At 43.9% G+C, this 16475-nt stretch overlaps 1 protein-coding gene across 12 annotated transcripts in view; it reads left to right on the top strand.

Moving 5' to 3' along the window:
• Nucleotides 1-16475, top strand: part of LOC144477212 (uncharacterized) — a 541837-nt gene that overhangs the window by 108211 nt on the left and 417151 nt on the right. For all 12 annotated transcript variants that reach the window (XM_078194735.1, XM_078194743.1, XM_078194734.1 and 9 more), the window contains one exon: nucleotides 1951-2010. Coding sequence is in view for 9 of the 12 variants with exons in the window: in XM_078194743.1 (XP_078050869.1) it covers nucleotides 1951-2010 (60 nt within the window). In the remaining 3 variants the exon portion in view is untranslated. The remainder of the gene's footprint in view (nucleotides 1-1950; nucleotides 2011-16475) is intronic.

Raw genomic sequence — 16475 nt, 5'->3', positions numbered from 1 at the left:
ATTCTTATCTTACAATTTTTATATTTTTGAAATGCTAATATAAATAGGCGAAATAGCGTATGGATCTCTATTATGTATTAGTAAGCTTTGAAATCAGATCACTATAGCTTCTGGTCAGACTATGTTCATTTAAAAGGCTTAAGCATAATTAAAGTTTTCAATGGAGTATCTCATGTTTTACAATTTTATCGAGCTCTGTTTTATATGTTTATTTAAACGTGAAACTAACAATTAATTCAAGGTATTTGTAACTAATATATCAATTTCTAATAATGAGAACGATGTTTTATAATATCCAAATTTTATTCTCAAGTTTTTGGCAATGCTAGCTTTTATGTTACAGTTGTTTAAAAATTGTGTAACATATCTGTTTCATAACGTTAATAATTTCAACGATTTATCTGACCTCTTTATTTTATTTGCACGTTTTCGACTTCACCATATCAGATATATATTTTGCGTCATTGTGAACTCTCTCAGATATTGCCTTAAAATTCTTATGCCAAGTAAATTAAATTACGAAATAAATAAACTTAAAATCTCAATCGATTAAAAATCGATCCTTAATTCCAACCAGAGCTTGCGATTTTAATTTTACTTATTTATTAATTAACGAGTGCAAGTCCATGGTAAAAAGAAAAAATCGTGAGTGCATGGTAGATGATCCCGACGAATCCTGAAAATCCAAGCTTCCCGGAAAATGATCTAGCCCAGAGATTAGCGGCTGGAGGGTTCAGCTCAGGGAAAGTTCGAGAGGAAACGTGCCTTAATTTAAGTAATCGCGTTGCAGGATCAATTGGCGCATTCCCGGCGCAAGTGCACGCGTGGTTACATCACGGTACAATGTAATTTGCGTGTCGGTTTTTGATGGGCTCGTTCCGATGTCGTATAAAGCCGGGGCTATTTAAGATACTTGGGAGCACGGTGCCAGGCGTTCACGAAAAACAACCTTGTCCCAGTGGTGGCCGAAGAATGTCGCTCGTTCCAGGTAATAGGTACGGTAAGCGAGGTTCACGAACGACGAGAGATCCGTGATCACGATTGCAAATACTTTGTTGCCGGGTGGAGGGGGGAGGTTGGATTTCTGATAGCACGGTGAAGGTCCGAAACCCGCGTCCAGTCAAATCTTTTAGAAAACCCGCACCTTCTTCTCTCTGTCGGGCTTTCCCCGTTCTGTTGTACTCGACACGTTTGCCCGGGAACTCGTTTCGTCATTCGCGAAACGCGCCGGTCGCTTGCTCGTCGGAAGGTCGGGGATCAGGTGCGTTTCATACTCTCTCACACCTATGTCGTATGATTTTTAACCGTTTCTCTGTTCGCATGGTATGCAGACTTTATTTTATTGTCGAAGTTTTATAATACCGTCGATGTGGAAACCACTGTACCTTTAAGGCGGAATAACTTCTTTTATAATTAAGCCAAGCGATCTAAGATTTTTTAAGATGTTGAAGGGATTAGTTTACTAGACAATGGCTAACAAGTTATTTTAAAAAAATTTCAGTTGGATAGGACGATAGAAAAATTAAAAAGTGATGTTCCTTTCAATTTTTTGATCGAATATTCCAAACGAATATTCAAAACTAAAGTGAATATTTAAAAAATGCAATCACCCTTCACGCATACGTCACACAAATGCTTATATTCCTGCAAAGATTACAGCAACACAGTTCGACGCCATCTTGTGGATATTTCAGCCGAGTACTTACATTGTCTGATACTTTCTGTGAATGCCTGTTCAGGCTAACAGTGTCAGATGTAAATTGATCGATAATGCCAAAGGAGGCATTATAATTAAAAACCACGTTCGATTAAAATTGCAGAAATTGGAGCTCGAAGCTCCTAAATATTTAGCAAAATGTAAATTCGCGTACTAAAATCCTCGATGAGGTTAAAACGAGAGACGGTGTTTAAATAATCGTCTGATTATTCTTTCGCTTTGCATTGTTTCAGATGTGGAAACTACCGTCGTCGCCATGGAGAGAGCAAGGTCGGCGGCTCAGCGTCCGATGGGTGAGTCAATGTTCCTTGAAATTAACATTAACGATACCGTTGATCTACTTACGCAAATTTTCCTGCTATACATCGTACGCTCTGGTAAAAATTGTCTGGAAAAATCGTTGAAAGGCAGCGAACTTCTCTAGATTCCATTTAGGTTCATTTTGAAGTAAAATGTTCTACGTTGGATAACATTTTCGTGCATAATTTGCTCGAACAATTAAATTGCTTCCGGCTAGAAAATTATGGGAATATGCGGGCAACCTTTGCGGCGCTCTCCGACGAACTTTTCTGTATTTTACAGAAATCTTACCCCGGTAGAAAATTCTTTTTACGGGCCGAACATATATTCGAAGGTATAAAATCGCCAAGTTCCGCACGAAACTCGAAAATTTTCCGCGGGACAATTCAAGGTTCTCCGGGGAACGGTTCTCTATCTCGGCGAACCGCGGTCGCCACTTCTCGCTGAAGTTTCTGATATGATTGCCAAAGTAATCCGGCGACTTGTGCCCGAACTGCTGTCTGACTGGATAAGCATAAAGCGGGACCGGCGGCGCGGGCACGGCGAATAGCGCCCGGGGAACATATAACAAAGAAACATTCGGCCGCGACTAAGAAGCAACCAGAAGTTTTTTGGGGGGAGGGGACCAACCAGCGGTTCCCGTTTATTCTAACGAAAGCCTTCCGCCCCCGTTGTTTCCCTTTCCCCTCGTTGCCACCCTCGGCCGGCGAGCGATTTTTACCGAAACGCGCCACCGTCGGGAACTTTCATCGGGCAAATTCCGTTTGTTGACACGGTCCCACGGATTCCATCTTGCGAGCAGCGCGCCAGGCACGACCCGGCAATCTCTCGAGCTTTCCGTCAATTTCAAAATTACATTCGGCGATCCTGGAATTTCCACGAAGTTACAGAACATCCCGTCTCCCCCTGGGGGAAGTTCTCTCATTTTTTCGAGATGTTACCACGGAGAGATGTTACATGCAGGAATTTTGGCAGTCCTCCATTCGACGGGTACACGACTCTCCTTTATTCTGAGGGAATGCTTTCGGGAATTGCCATCTCTCGATTGGCTCCCTTTGTCGAGCTCGGAGACCCGCTTTCGCTCGTTCAATTTCTTTTCCTTGTCGCCGAGACGGTTTCTACTTTTACAAAAAATACTTTTAGACATTCGTGTAGTTGCAACTTTGGCCTCAATTAATTTTACTTTACTTCGAATGACGTAAAGAGATTTCAATGAAATTTTCAGTGTGAAAACAGAATTTTTAAATTGTCTCGTTTTCACTTCTCTTGTTCTTCCAGCTAATAGCAAAATTACCTAAACTGCCTTTAACTCTTAAAATAAATTAAAAATATCTAGCCCAAGGGTTGTATTAGTTACCGCGAACAAATCTGAGGGCACATCCCAGCAGGAGCATCCGCAGTGCACCAATAATTCATAGGAACTGTAAAACCGCCAGGTGAATACGAAATTTTCTTTGCAAGATTGAGGTCTCGTCTAATGCATCGTCGCCAGGGCACCCGCAGCACTTACATCCGACTGTTTCCACAAGGGCAATTTTACAATAATTAATCGTTCAATTATATCACAAACGCCCTGGCGAACAGCAGGCAGATTGGACCGCTGCGAAAACCAGTCCGGAGACTGACTGAAGCGCTTCCAGGACAAGAAGCTCGTCCTTGGAAGAGTTTCCGGCAGCTCTATTAAAAAAAAGACGAGGAGAGGAGCGTGTAACATCGCGCCGGAGTTAATAGGAGGGCCCATCACCGTGAACGAGAGCCAAGATTCGAGGATCTCTCGGACGACGCTGCAAGATGGTCCAATTTCCGAAAGCTACGGATGCAAATGAGCCCCGAGTTCTCGGAGGATGAAAAAGTTACGCAAGAATACGGCCGACGGGCGGGGGTGGGGCCGGGATGGAAAGATGAGGCGTGCCATTGATCCCGGGAATTAATGGGGTTGATTATCAGCGGCGGCACGGAGCGGCGCGTTCGGCTCCTTTCAGCGCCCCGGCTTTCTCATCCGGGAACAATCGAGAGGAAGAAAGCAGACTATCTCTTGCTGGCAGATAGGTCAAGGAGCTTGGAAGCGGGCGACGGCTGGCAAATGGCTGGTTTCTATGTAGATCGCTGTGCCGTATCTTGGGTAGGCTATCGCTGAAAAAATTCGCCCTTTGGAAACGCCTCGAGGCGCGGGAGCAGTTTTGACTCGGGTTACTCGTCGCTGGGAAATATTATGTAAATTCTTCCTTCGCGAATAAATAATCTTTATTTTTACGCCATTTCGTGGAATACATTTTGTAAGATATGGTATATGCGTCATTTTAACTTTTTGAGTATTATTAATCAAATGCAGCAGGTAAATTGACGATAAAGTAAAGCTGAGAGAAAGGCATGTTTCGATAATTATTTGTCTGGGGTAATTGCACAAAGGAATTATTTTTAGTAGAATATTTTATTCGAGCAACGATTATTCATCATTTGCCATAAATTAGACTATCTATTCGGATTATTCTTCATGAAAAATTATTGCTTATATTATTCCTATTCGAATAAAAGCTTATTCCTACTCGGATAAAATTTTATTCGCACGAATTCTAATTCGAATAAAATCTTATTCGCATGAATTTTTATCTGGACAAATTTTTATTCGATTGGCCGACAGCGTCGAATAAAACTTTATTCGTCTCTCTTTATCTCCTATCCGTCCCCCCGAATAAAATCTTGCCCAATTCTCGATCAAAAGAATTCGACGTCTGCGACATCGACTCGCCGAATAACACCACTAATTCCTCGAAACGTATTACCACGATCGAGGCGCGGTTAAATTAAAACCAAGCTGATTGATAAACGTGCGATTGATAGAATTGATAGAAAAACGGTATAGCGAGGGCCAGAAATGGATTTGTCCGGCGAACAAAAGTAGCAGGAAAAGGGTTCGTCAAGTTCGAGAACCAGGTCGGAAATTTCTGCAGCGAGATTACGGGAGCCGACCTCCATTTGGCAACAGTCTCGGAGATCGGCCTGGCCTCTCTGGCCGCTTCCGGGACTCGGTTTAATTAAACTGAAAGCCGAAACGGTTACTCTGTTTTAACCTTCGGCGTTATGGATGCGCTTGTTTTGGCCGAGCGAATTGAATTCGCCCCGGGGGCCGCCTCGCCGCCGATTCTCATGCATTCCGTCGCATGCGTCGGGAGAACACCGTCGTCGCACCCCCGCGCGCCGGCTCGCCCCCGATCGCTCCCCGTCGAATATCCAATTTCGGTGGATACACAGTTGCCGGGAAAGGTCACGTATACTGAACGACGACGCCGCCGCGCCAGCACCCACACCCCCGCGAACCCCGCACCCCCTGCGTATTACCCCGGGAATAAAGTTTGATAGGGGGCACGGTGGAGGACTGCGGAATTTTTCGAATATGACGAATTGACTGATACGATTGTCCTCCGTGCACGAGAGAGACCCAGCGCCGGTTTTGCTCCTCGGTTTTTACGGAGAACCAGTTATAGGCTGGACATCCTTAGAGGATGGAACGGTTACACCGGGAGTTACGAGCTCGTCGGGATTGTTACTTTTGATGGCCGCCGATGTCTGCCGGACCGGCTCGATAATCAAATGTCTTCTCTCCCGACGGGCGTCTTTGGGAAGCGATACGGAACAAATATTCGACAGACGTTTCTAGTCACGCTGGAAATTACAGTGCCTCTGGATATGCGTACAGTGACTCGAATTAAGGGGAAAGCCTCTGGTAAACCATTACAAGAAATTGAATTTTTTACTATTTTTTTTAGAACGTTAAACATTGAAGGATGTTCTCGTCACTTTGCATATGTCTCTTCTGATATTTCGAGATACGTTAAAATTTTGGTTTGTGCCAAAACCACACAAAATTTTATGTAATGAAAATATTTTATGTAGCCAAATAAAAATTGAAAATCGTAGAATAAAACGTGGGAATATTTAATTATCAGTATAAAAGAATATTTCAGCAATGTTTTGTGCGTTGACTAACTTGCCGAGAGGACTGTACTCGTGCTTCTCACAGCGATCGTAATCTTGCGAGCGGTTTTCTGGAAAAGTTAATTAGAGTAATTATCCAGGAAGAAGGAAATTTTTAACCCGCCTTTGAATAATATAAATATATACTTCGTGCCGTTGATCTCCTAATTGCACGGTAGAGCGAGATCATTATTTAGTAACACACAGAGCCCTCGAACACAGGGTCGTCGTATCTGATTGTGCATTCATACTGTGGACAGAGAAGGATGGCTCCCTGGCACAATGATGCTATTCAGACTATCGATGAACTCCTCTCTTTTTTCTATAGTCTAATAACCGTAATGGCTGTCGCCCAAACCTCGTTCGTTCGCGACGTGGATCGACCCTTCTGTTATTGGTGCTGTCGATACCGCGACACTCTCCTGGCTAATGATATCAACCATTGATATCCAATCATCGAGGAGCCGATAGAAATGTACTGTGATTTTCTTTAGAATTATTTTAATTTGTTAAAAATATTTACAATATTTAGAACCACTTTGAATCGTCGATATACTTACATCGCTATTTCTATATCGCAAAGTTTTAACCCTTTGCACTCAAAATCATTTTAGCTCTAAATGTGAATTAATTTTCCTGATATAGTATTTTTATTCTACTCTTTTAAATCTAAACTCTATTGTTATAAAATTTATTTTGAAACGTAATAGAATATTTTTAGTAATGCCTAAGAGTCACCATTCGAGATCAAAGGTTTAAAAACAAATTAATTCATACTCACACAACGAAGTAAATGAACCGTCCTTTGCCGGCAAGAACAATCACGGAATTATCGAGGAGAATTAAAAGCGGTTCTTTGAAACTCCATTGGATCAGCACGGTGGAACGTAGACTTCATAAAAGAAGAAGCAACGAACGAAAAGAACGAATGCGCAACGAGTAATGAAGACACGCGACTGTCCGATTTTATCACTGACCCAACACGTTTCGATGGCTGCGAGCCGAAGATTACAGAGAGCGGACAGAAGAAAAGAGCGCAACAAGGAGTAAAAAAAAAAGAAAAGGGTCGAGGAACGTGACGGGAGGGCCGCGGTGGCCGATGCAAAGCGGCATGGCGGAGAAATGCATTCGGGATTGCACGGCTGGCTGGCCGCTTCCGCTGCCCAGGAACCGGAGGTTGGGCTGGGTTTTCGCAGCCGGCCGCCGACAAAGCCGCGGGATACACCCTGTGTGTGCACGTCGGTACAGAGGAGTTTCGCATTGATCGGCGGCCAGGAGAACAGCGTCGCTCTGATTGGCTACCCAGGCCGTGTTATCCTTGTCCCGCAGGAGCGGTGGGAAAAGGATCGCCGCGCGGGAGCACGGTTCTAGCTTGGCTTCCGCTGCTGGTTGAAGAGCAACCACGAGCCCCGGCCAACGATACAATCGACGAGGACGGAGACACTCCTTTTCAGCTAGGAGAGAGAAACGCCGGGAGAAAGGCGGCAGCATCGAACGCTGCCCCGGATGAAGGAGGACAGGGGATTCGATCGGCGAGGCCAGGTGGGGGACACCACGGTAAACAAAATGGAAAATCGGTGGACCTGGGCTCTGGCGGGTATAGGTCGCGCGCACCGACGCGGGTCAGAAATGGGATTCACCTCTGACTAGGGACAGAGAACGGTGCTCTGCTCTTCCAGGGCTTATCTATTAGGGTCGCTCTGGCTGGGCTGGGTCTCGCGAACGTAGAAACCCAGCCATTCTCTCGAGCCCTGCCAGGCCCTTTTCTTAATCTATGCCACTTTTCGCTAGTTATCTAGTTAGCTACTTTCGTGGACGTTCGTTAGCTCGATAAGACGTTGATCTTGTGTGAACTTTTCTGAATCATCTTCTGAACTCGCGGGACATTATTCTTTCGGGTAAGTGTCCTTTTGCTTTTATCTTCTTTCTGGAAGTGTCTACAGTTTAGAGTACAAGGTCTGCAGGTTGTTACAATTTAGTGATGAATGGGTCATTTGTTTGGTATTCTTTCGAAGTTGAGTGTTCTGGTTTTAAAACATTCTAGGATCTTGTGAAAAACGATCTTTTAAACATCTATGATGTATCGTGATTGTGGACGATGATTCTTTGTTCAGATAAATTGCAGACTATGATATGTATCTCCAATTAGGAATCGTAACACTGAAACTCTTTTAAGTCATCATTGTGAATTAATGTCTTTCTAAGCTTTCTCTATTGTATTATTTCAACCATTAGTTCAGGGTTCGATAATATTAAATCTGAAATTCTCACCGTTTTGCTCGCAATCTTAAAACATTAACACCTGTCATAAATGTACTAAATTCTAAAGGAAAAATGGACAATGCGATTCAACCTTCTGCAATTTTTTATTATTAAGAATTAGATATCCCTGTACTTGACAATTTAATAATATTTATTCCTAAAATATTAATTCAGAGACCCTACGTTAAAAATGGTACTTCGACCATTTTTATCCTCAAAATCTAGACCAGAAATGGGTCACAGACCCACCTAGAGCAGCTTAGCCCAAACCGTCAGTTAAAAACTAAGCTCTCGCTTCCGAAAAGGATGACATCGAATGGAAGAACACCTGGGGCCAATGAAATCGTGCTTCGTCCCTGGCATCCTTCACTTATCGCCGGCCAATCTGCCGCAGCCGGTTCTCCGTCACTCGCAGCAGCATTCTCGCAGTTTTCCATGTTCCGTACCTTCCACGATCGCGTCCTCTATCGAAATTAGAGGCGTCCACGAACCCTGCGAACTGGGTCACCGGAGCCGACGTCTGCCGCGACGATATTTGGTTGTTTGAATATTTAGATATTTGATCGGAGGAGAGTAGGTCAAATACAGAAATAAACCGTATACTATTTTGCGCGAAGACCCTAGGACGGAACCGTCGTTTATCAGCGAGATTGTCCGCTATCTCCGCGGGAGGATCCTTTTCTAAATACTTTTCTTCGTGCGCTGTCTTCTTCCCGGCTGAATTCACGGCGATGGCTTTCTCCGACGGTCGACTGGAATTTATCGGTCGGTTCCACCAGGCTCCTTTTTCCCTCATTAGGAGGCTCCGCGGCGACGAAGTTTTGCGCGAACGTCGCCGATCGACGCAATTACTGGTTCGGCTTTACTGGACCAGAATCTGTGCAGCCTGGCCTGCGAGTCTCCGAACGCCCGTGGGACTCGGCGGAACGCATTCGCCGAATTCTCGTGCGAATACAAATCCCTCGATTTAAAGGACAACCCGCGCGCAATGTCGTATTTTCGATCGGGACGCCGCGTGCGCTGGATCTCGCTTACTCTTCGGTAATTTATTCGCGGCTCCGTCAGCATTTTATAATTAGACGGTCGTTCGTCGACCTTTCGATACCGGGCCGAATTTATGGCCGGGCTGGACTCGATTCAGACGTGGAAATATCATCGACACGCGTAATCGCGTAAACACGACTGTCCTATGTCGCCTTCTTACCATAAGCGACAGCGTAGGTGTAAGCCGGGAGACAAACGTTTACAGGTAATCGGACATTTGATATACGGCAGCTTAATAAATTAAGTGGAGTAAAAACGATTCGAACAAAGTAGCTTAACAATTTTCGACTGCTACCACTGTTCGGAAAATAATGCGGATTTTATTGCTACCAGTGGTTATCGTGGGGAACAGGTCGCGTCCCGAGGAAATAAGTTTTCCGAAAGGGGGAGGACATCTCGCGCGACCGGCATGGAAATGGAAATAAACTGACAGCGAGTCGGCTATCTATGTCGAATAAAGATGATTCGGCGTTGCAACCTTCCCCGATGCGGGTTAATCCGAATTTCCCATCGAGTTTATCCTGTTGGAGTATTTTATAGTATCGCCGAGGGAACTGCGCGCGGAAAAGATGGAGAAAATCAGCATTTCAGTTGACTCCGGCAACCTTCTGCTATCTCCGACCAATGAAACTCTCGCAACAGCAGAACTCAACCCCCTACCTTGTCGTCGAGCGGCTCTCCTCTTCCCAGCGATCTCTCCTACCCCCCGCCCCCTCGGCCCGACCACGTCGATCCCGGGTTTCTTCGTCTCCGCGACGAGCTTACGCTCTTTTCTTATTACGCCTATTACCGGAATTATGCGTGCTGGCTGCCGTGAACGCCGATCCACCGTCAATCGGACACCGGCGTTCCCTTTAATCGCGGATCAACGCCGGATCCACTTACGCGGCCCGTTCCCAGAATCCATCCGGATTATTCATCTTGCATTCTTAATGCGATAAATTATAACTGGGTCCAATCTACGATTTAATTTCTCGACCGCGCCGTTAATGGGGCCTCCGGTGGTCTCTCCCGCTTTTTTTCACGTCTACGGTGAACACTCAATTTATTATTCGGTATGCGTCGATGCATTTCTATGCAAATCGGCGGGCAGCGCTTTCTTGATCAAACTTTTTCGTCGCGGAACGATCGCGCTGCTTTCCTATTGGTCCATGGGGTTTTCAGAGTTACGGTGATTATTGTGCACCGGCGCAGCTGACGTTTCAATTATTTCGCTGGTCGGTCGAGGTTCGCGTTACCTACTTGCCGAGTAATTAGCTTGTCACCGTTCGTTTCGTTAACCTCTGTGGCTGGATAGAGGGGGCTTCTTCTAACTTATAGATTGGCTTATAGCATCGACGGATTTGATACGGTTGATGTTACATTAACTTGGACTTGATTCGATGCACCGTGAGAGCAAACGTTTCTGATGATTTTATGATGGCGCGTGCACGTGTTTATGCGAATATTCGTTTCTAAAATTTTACTGCATTTTGATTAGACTTTATTCGTGTAATTGACAAGACAATCTTTTGTAGATGACTCTTGAATTAAGAGTATAAAATTCATTTACTGCTTCGAGTGAAAAAGAGCTGAGTACAATTAATCTGTAAGAACTTCTGGCAGGATTTTTCTACTCCATGCGTAATATTTCTATTCGTATTGCTGCTTCGTCATTCGAATAAATGAACAAAATACATAATCAAGTAGATAATAAATAAACCGCTGATTTTTATGCAGAATGAAAATTATCTACCTGGATTTCAATGATGTGAAGTAAAATGAAAGTTTCTTTTCTTTCATTCTTAAAGATTTTATATCTTTTGATTGTTACATGTTCCACCTTTTGTTACAAAAGCATAAAATCCGTAACCTGGCAACAAATATATTATATTTTATTTGAAAGTATGCCAATCTTATTAGGAACAATTATTTCTAAATATAGAGCCTACACAAATATTTGCAGGTTTCTAATGGGGTAGAATTTTATCCTACGAAGCCACTTATACAAGCCATCATTTTGCTGTCGCTAAAGAAATTTATTACAGTCAGAGCTTGAACGATTCACCGCTTCCCTTCACTTCTGTCATTATTTAAATACGATGATCGACGAATTTATCGATGTCACTGCTGTCAGGTACCACTAAATCTTTGAATTTTGACACTAGATTTACAGAGCATTAAAAGCAGCTGTTCTATATCACCTTATAAAAGTAACAGTAAGACATTTATTCTAATATTTAACGAGTCGACAATTTGTCGCAAGTAGCACATATATCATAATCGTATCTTTACAGTTTGAATAATCGTAAATGAAAAAATGACCGACCCGTCATTAGAGCGCCTTCCGTAAACCTATTGTTAAAGTCGGTCGACCGATCGCAATCAACCCAGGTCCTATCCAAACTCCGCGATCCCCTGAAACAGTGCCCGCCGGGCCGTTTCCCTCAAGTTCGCCTCCGTTCAATTAAAATTCCGTGGCCCTCCGAGAAAATGGTCGGCGCGTAAGTGGCTCGATAATATCGAGCAGAAAGGGGGCAGACGGCGGCAACCGTGTGCCATAAGCCGCGAAAAAAAAAAAGAAACGAAGACAACAGGTTCTGCGGCTCGATACCATATATTCCCGTTCGATAGTCGGACGAATCGTAATTGAACCGGGTTCACCGGTATCGCGGCGACCGGTTCGAATGGATTAACCGGTTAACCGTCGCGGCGACGGTACCTTGGGGCGCGGAGGCCGGACGAACGGCGCAGCCCCCCGTTATCCGCCATCTTGAGAGCCGTCCCCTTGTTCTTCTTGTTCCGTTTCACGAGTGAACAGCGGGCCCGCGTCGACGCAGCTCGCGGCGCCATGTGCAGATCAACGGGCACGTTATATTAAAACGTCCTCTCCCCGTGTCCCACCCCGTTGATCGCGAAGCTTTATCGGACGGATCGGTCGTCGAGCGGGTAGTTCATAAAAAGACTTGTTCATAACGCGGCCAAGCAGTTCCGAACCTAACGAACTCATCGCGTCTGCTCACCATCGCCGGCTGCCGAGGCTTATAAGTATTTATGCGAGCCACGCGATTAAGATTTTTCGATGCCGGTGATTTTATTGAGGCGATTTATAAAATCGATCGGGGATACGGGCAGAATCCGCGATCTTGAATAGTAACCGGGCGACCGCCAATCTGTATGGAACATTGAGGGGGAAATTAAGGATTTTGCTCGACGACTGTCCATTCCTCGGGGACGGTAATTAACCCTTGATCGAGGCCAACCGAATTTGCAACAACCACGCGAACAGAGGGTCTGTCAGGTTCTCACTGAAATGTATTAATTATAGAACGAATATCGTATGAATTTTTACGTAGGGATTAAATATAGCGTGTATGACGTATGTTGAAGGTGATAAGGAGAGGGAGAGATACTAGAAATCATAAGTAGACTGCGGATTTTCTTTCAAAATATAAATTGTCTTCATCAGTTGCAAGAGATAGAAACTAAATAGCAAGTGTAATCATTCTTTAATCATTAGCAATATTATTTAGCAAAACTGTACGCGTTATATTGTTTTCAATATTAAAAAATGGTCTACCATAGATTGTACAGCATTTTCAAAAGAATTTAAGTTTGTAGGTTTATCTGTAACAACAGCGATTTTATCCACCAGTTAATAAGTACACAATTCTAAGATCTTATGTATTTCTTATTTCTTATGTTTCCTTTTGATACTATTAGTATCAGGCAGTATGCTTTTAATTCTAATAATTTGTTGCTAGTAGCTGACGTAATAATTTTTATGTACAGAACGTTTGAGCTTTATCATTCTAAAATCTTCTACCGCAGTTAAGGTTTCTAAAAATCTGTCATTTTAAAACAAAGTCAGATAAAATTAAAATTATTATCTCTGTACTTCAAACTTATCGAAATCGTACAGATGCTTTGCAGTTACCCTTTACAATTAGAAACAACAGAATTGTTTCTATCGATAGCAACACCCATAGCGTGGATGGCAAACAAAGGGCTTCGCAAAAATGCCGCTCGGTAACGAAAGTTTGCCTGACTGTCCATTAATCCAGCAGTAACCCGACAGCCCAGTACGAGAGAGACCAGTCTTTGTCCAATCCCATTTTCTCAGGAGCCGGCCGAAGTACAGCAAACGATTTCCACTTCTACGAAGTTGCCCCGCCGAAGAAGTTCAACTGCCCTCGTGTCCACAATCTCGGCGAACGAGCCCGATGTAATCACAGATTGTCTCCGCGTCAACCGAAGCGAATATTTCTCCTAAACCTGCGGTCTAATCCCCCACCGCCACGAAACTTGAAGAGCACAGCGGAGCCAAACGTAGAGCCTGATTAAATTGTCAAGCTTAGAGAGTACACCGTCGAGCGAACAAGTTCAAAATTCACCGGGCGCCCCGTGCAGTCCCCCGAAAGTGCGGCGGCTAGTTTCGCAAAGCATTGAGCCGCGGACAATTAGAAAAGGGGGAATTTCGCCGGTCCTAAAAACCACCCTGGCCCTGCGTCTTCGACGCCCAACCAACCCTCGGGCCGAAGGGCTGCTTATTGATCAGCCGGCGAGAAAACTTCTCTCGGCCGGTCGGTGCGCGTGGCGCCATCTTTGGACGGACTCTCTAGTTAGTTTTCAGGGAAGCTGGCCAGGGTGACGGAGACGAGGCCAGGGGGGTGACGGGGTTTTCTGCTGAACGCGTGGGGGGGTGATGGGAACGGGGTGAAGTGGGTTGAGACGCAGCGAGACGGGTCAACCAGTCGAGACCGGTCGGTCGCGCCCCGACAACCCCTGCCCGACCCCTAGGATGGCCCAGCTTCGGGGATGGAGGTGTCGGGGAGGCAGCCAGTATCGATCCCTCGTGTCCATGTTACCCGACGCGGAATCCTCCTCCTGGGACTCGCTCCCAGACGCTCGGACCTGCCGCACCAGCCGAATTCTCTTTTCCCTCGATTTCCTGGCTGATTTTTCATTCGAAAATTGAGACCATCTAAGATAACAATCATTCCTCGTTGCTCTAATATGCTTCGATTTTTAATTATTGAAATAATTTCGTCGGGGTACCATTTCGAATCAGCAATTTTATTCTTTATATTTATATTAGTTATCATGGTTCAAGAGCGACTGAGATTTTGATTTGTTTTCTGGTATAATTAATTTATATTTATCGAATACGATATATTAAATTTGCTTACTAAACTTTAAATAATTTAAGAGAATAGCAAAATATAGTATGAATATGAAATTAATTATTCTCGAACACAAAGCAAAGACATAGTCAAAGTAATCGGTCAAGCGACAATAATTTCAATAGAGCCACCTGATATTTAATGCAGAAACTAAACTAAAGAATTAAGCATTTCTCAATCCTCATCCAAAGAATGCATCCTCTTACCATACACATGAAGAACGAAAACTAGTGAAGCATCCGTCTAGAATCTCTATCTTTACGTGATTCACCGAAGCAGCTGTACTAATAATAATCATAAGAGTTAAGAAAAGCGAACACAATATTGAAGAATGCCCAAGGTTCGAACGTGGAATTTGTTGCAAAATAAATTGAAAGATTCCTTTTGAATGATTCGAAACTAGAATGGATTTAGAATTCTAAACAGTGGCAGTTAAAGAGGTTACGAAAGCTTGAATCTTAGAAAAATTATTATCTCAAAGAATGTTTTTGTCAGCTACGAGTATATTCGGGCGTAGAAATTTTGCAGCAGTTTTTAGTCTTGCCCCTTGCTGTCTTGACCAGCCGCCAGGTCCCGAATTTTCAGAGAGAGAGAGAGAGAGAGATATATAGTTCGTACAATATGAAGTAGTACTTGGCCCGAGTCACGTTTACGCAATTCCGCGCGATGTTCCTTCCCAAGAGAGGACGCAGTTTATACGAACCGGAGACATTGCGTATTGAAATATTCATTGAACCAACTATCCATTGCGCCGCGTGCATAATTTATCCTCTATTAGGCGGTTTACAGCGGCGCGACGAGCGGTCGACAATACGGAGGCTCGTTAGAATGACCGAATTAAACGTAAGCTTCGTTTCGGTGCAGAAGCGCGAGCAACGCGTTTAAACGCAACACGCTCGAACGAAACACGTTTAAACACAACAAAATTAAACGGCAGTTTAAAATCCACTAAAACTGAAGGCCGCAATTTCTTGCCGCAGCTTCTCTTTTCTCTCTCTCTCTCTCTTTCTCCCTCTTTCTCTTTCTGCAGAGTTCTCTTGCGATCTGCGAGCTCTCCCCAGACTTCCTTCTAATCTTCATTCGAGCCGAATATTATCAGCTTCCGGGCACGTTCATCCGGGAAAGAGGAGAGTCCAATTTCCGGGGAAAAATTTCGTCGATCTTCGAGGACTCATACCTCGACGCGCACCTTCAACATCGCGGGAACTCGGAACTACGGAAGTAGTTCTCGCCTGCAACTCCTTTCGGCGAACTCGCTTCTAATCTTCATTCGCCGGTGTATTACCCGCTTCCGGGCACGTCCGTGGAAGAAAAATAGGGACCGTCAATTTCCTCGAAAAATTCCATCGACCCTTCCCGTCTCTGTAATCGACGCGTTGCGGATTTTATGCATTTATGGGGCAAGATTGTCCGAACCTAAAGTGAAACGTTCGCGAAACGGACAGTGGCCCTACGAACTTTCCACCATCCCGAATTTAATAAGAACTCCTCCCTCTTAATACCAGATTAATAAGATATAAATATTTATATTAGTTAGAGGAATTTAGGAATCATTGTTAAGAGTTTTAATTTAATTGGAACTTAATGGATTTTCCAACCCTTGTGAAGATAAAAATTTCTCTGAGAATAATTCTCTCTGGAATTATTTGAAAGGAAATTCTCCCTTGCAATTATAACTCAAAAATGAATATTTTCATTAATTTCTGAATGGACGCAACTACATTTTATTTATTTTTAATTTATTCTCACTGGAAACGCGCTCTTCAACCCTCGTGCCAATAAAAATTCTTTTACATCCCTCCCGTCGATTTACATAAAAACACATGTACCCATAAGTAATGCAAATTTCTCTCGGCCATTCCATAAACTAAAATACAGGAACATAATTCCAATGGGTCTCGAACGCAATGACTACAAACAGAAAATTCTGATATCAAAAAATAAAGAAAAATGTAGAAACTAGAACTTTTTAATTTTGTTCCTTGTTTGTGCGCAGCGTTGATTAATTCAGCCAA

This window comes from Augochlora pura, chromosome 11 (assembly GCF_028453695.1).
Source record: "Augochlora pura isolate Apur16 chromosome 11, APUR_v2.2.1, whole genome shotgun sequence".
Taxonomy (NCBI): domain Eukaryota; kingdom Metazoa; phylum Arthropoda; class Insecta; order Hymenoptera; family Halictidae; genus Augochlora; species Augochlora pura.
This window is presented reverse-complemented; position numbering and strand designations above follow the sequence as displayed.